Source organism: Octopus bimaculoides, chromosome 4 (assembly GCF_001194135.2).
Source record: "Octopus bimaculoides isolate UCB-OBI-ISO-001 chromosome 4, ASM119413v2, whole genome shotgun sequence".
NCBI classification, from domain to species: Eukaryota; Metazoa; Mollusca; class Cephalopoda; order Octopoda; family Octopodidae; genus Octopus; species Octopus bimaculoides.
In genome coordinates, this window is record NC_068984.1 from 114,329,691 (window position 1) to 114,333,290 (window position 3,600).

Below are 3,600 nucleotides of genomic sequence, written 5' to 3' on the forward strand. Positions count from 1 at the left end.
TTGTCTCTGTTGAAAGATTTCACTATTTCTAGAATATCTGAACACATTAAAACCACTAAATATGGTGAGCCAAGAATGATATATTCTATTGCATTTCCCTTTTAATCTTTTATCTTTTACTTACTTCAATTACTGGACTGGCCATGGTGGAACACCACAATGAAGGTTTAGTCAAACAAATCAACTGCAGTACTTCTATTTTTTGAGTCTGGTACTTACTCTTTCAGTCTCTTTTGCCAAACCACTAAGTTATGGGAATGTAAACAAACCAACACCAGTTGTCAAGCAGCAGAGGGGAGAAGCACACACACACACACACACACACACACACACACACACACAACAGCATTCCACAGTTTCTATTTACCAAATTCACTCACAAGGCATTAGTCAGCCCAAGGCTATAATGGAAGACACTTGCCCATGGTGCCATGCAGTGGGACTGAACCTGAAACCACAGAGTTGTTAAGCAAGCTTCTTAACTACACAGCTGTGCCTATTGAATTTAATTTTATTTTAATTTTAGTTATATACTGCTTAATTATTAAAACTGAATTATTCAATAAAGTAAAACAAAAATAAAACCTCAGCTATCTACTATTATTTTAAACTGAAGAGCTGTTTCCGATTAACTGGGTTTTATACAGAATTTGAAATTACTAGAAATTGCTCTGTGGAAATGGACAAAGAAGAAATACAGTTAAATTTTAGTTGCTCCCTTGGAAGATAAAGATTAACCCTTTCCTTACTAACCCGGCTGAAACTGCCTTTGGCTCTGTAGTACAAATGTCTTGTTTTCATAAGTTTTGAATTAAAATCTTCCACCAAACTTTAGTCACAATTTATGCTCCTAACACTAACTTAATGATAACTAAGTTATTTTACTAAATTCATTGCTATATTTAAAATTAATTGAAAGAAACACAAAGCATCTCAAAATAAATACAGTAACGAAAGGGTTAAAGTTCTGCTGAGAATTCTAGAATTCTACTATTCTATTCACTAGTTACTTTTAACTACTTGTAGACGAAATGTGTAGCCAAAGAGAAAGCTGCATTTTGTAACACGGATGAGTAAAAAAAAAAAAAGGATTAAAAAATGGAATTGTTAATATAGAAGGAAAAAGGGATATTACTTTTTGCTTAAAAGCTTGGTAAGGAATGTAAAAGCTGAGCAAGTAAGTGGCTTAGTTAGGTAACCATTCTAAGAACATGACTGGTAAGTAGGTCACATGCAGGATATAGATTAAGCTACAATTTTGGTATTTAAGATACCAACAAATAGTGTTAAAGATACCTTGAATTCATCTTGGCTTTTGTCTGATGATAACCTGTAAAGATTTTTTAATAGATAACAAACCCAATACCCATAATGAAATGTTCAATGATTTAACAATGAAAAAAATAAAGATTAAGAGCAGTTAATGAATAATTACAAACAAACAAGCATACAAACAAATATAAAAATCAGCCAAAAAAAAAAATAATTAGAGAAAGCACATATGCATAAATATAATCAAGTATCATCATTAATTATTTTAACATCTACTTTAAGGTGATATTTATTTCCCCATGACCAGACATGTTTACAAGGAAAATCGGAAACAAAATACACCACTTGCATAATAGTGACGTCATCATCCTCATTGTCATTTAACATCCGTTTCCCATGTTGGCACAGGTTGTTTCGGCTTGGTTTCTACAGCCGGAGGTCCAAGCCAAAATAGACCGTGGAACCTGGTGTGGCCTCTAGCTTTGCCAGTTCCTGTCAAACTGTCCAACCCATGCCAGCTGGCGTGGGTTTGATGACTTGACACTCATGTCAAGGCAAGGAAACAGTAAAACTCACACACACACACACATATATAAAATGGGCATGTTTTAGTTTCCATCGACCAAATCCTCTCACAAGGTTTTAGTTGGTCCAGGGGATATAGTAAAAGATACTTGCCCAAGGTGCCACACAGTGGAACTGAACCCAGATCCATGTGATTAGGAAGCAAACTTGTAATCACACAGCCATACCTATGCCTCCATAATCTCATTAATTATTCTTCTCAATGTTCTTGTTATTGTTGGTGTTGTTCTTATAGATTATACAATTGGAAAGCCAGACGTAGATGCAGTGTTTTGTAGTGAGTTCCAGGTTCAAATCTTGCTCAAGAGGATTTTTTCCCTTCCTCATCTACTGAAGGGATCATGTGGCTTAGTGGTCAGGGTACTTGGCTCTTGATCTTAAGGTTGTGAGTTCAATTCGCAGTAGTGTGTTGTGTTCCTGAGCAAGACACTTTATTTCATGTTGCTCTAGTCCACTCAGCTTGTAAAAATGAGTGGTACCTGTATTTCAAAAAGGCCAGCCTTGTCACACTCAGTGTCATGTTGGATTTCCCTCAGAACCTCGTTAAGGGTACATGTGTCTGAGGAGTGCCCAGCCACTTGCACATCAATTTCACAAGCAGGTTGTTCCATTGATCAGATCAACTGGAACCCTCATTGTCATAACCGACAGAGTCCCAGTCAGTTAGTTAGTGAAGGAATAGGCAGCTTTATTTTTATAGTAACCCACTTTTCATCTTTCTTTCTCTTTTTTTTTTTTACATTTACTGATGGCTCACATGTGTATTATATCATATGATTATATTTGTATGAGCTGACAGAATTCATTGAAGAAGATTATTTATAACCAGATGCCCTTACAGTTGCCAACCTTCACCAGTTTTCCAGCAAGGTAATATCCCCAATATCTGGACAAGTTTTTGCAGAAGTCTGGAAATGAGGGACTTCACTTATATGGCAGTGAAGTTCGTTTATAGCTATCTTGTGATATCAAGGAGAAAAAAAGGAGACATATATGACAAGTTTCTTTCACTTCCTGTAGCTTTGTCATGCTGATTCTGCTTGAAGATAACATTATGAATACAAATGTCTGCAGGATATTCAGCCACTTACATTGTAATTCAATGAAGAGGCAGTATGTTGATCAATTTCATTCCATTTCTCATTCTTCATAAATATGTGTGTGCATGTATAAACAGACATGTATTCATGTTAATGCGTGTGTGTGTTTCAATTTTTGTTTTAAGGGTTTTGGTCATTAAATGGGAGACATGTTAGGGGCCTCACCATCAAGATTCTTTTTAGTCAATTAGGGTACTTTGCCTCTATTTGTTTCAACAATCTCTTCAAAAGCAAAGTAAACCTGGTTCTAAGGGGACAGAACTTTTAAAGTACTATAATATCAAATATGACACTACTGTTGTCCCACACCCTGATTCTGCCATTCTTCCTTGATACACAAACGCACACACAAGACAAGTTGGCCTGAGACAATGATAGAAGACTAACTCAAAGTGGTCCATGATGGGATTGAATTTGGAATCATACTGTCATATTTGTACTGACATATATAAACCACTATGTGTCTGGGTGCCAGTCTACAAATTTGAAATCAAAATCAAACTAAATTTGTAGACTGGCACCCATGCCAACGTCTCTTCATTGAACACTAAACTCGGCTTGTGAAGACCTGTTGGGGCAAGCGAAAGCGAAATCGTGATGGCACCTGTACCAGTAGATCACTAAGAGCACCGTCTGAACGTGA

The 3,600-nt window shown here is 36.3% G+C and overlaps 1 protein-coding gene across 2 annotated transcripts in view; it reads right to left on the reverse strand.

Annotated features, from left to right (window-relative positions):
- LOC106872113 (protein C1orf43 homolog) overlaps nt 1-3,600 on the reverse strand; it is a 33,044-nt gene that overhangs the window by 10,121 nt on the left and 19,323 nt on the right. Inside the window, exon 6 of one of the 2 annotated variants that reach the window (XM_052967367.1) lies at nt 1,297-1,330. The exons of the other annotated variant lie outside the window; for it this stretch is intronic. Coding sequence (XP_052823327.1) covers nt 1,297-1,330 — 34 coding nt within the window. The remainder of the gene's footprint in view (nt 1-1,296; nt 1,331-3,600) is intronic. 2 annotated transcript variants of the gene reach the window in all.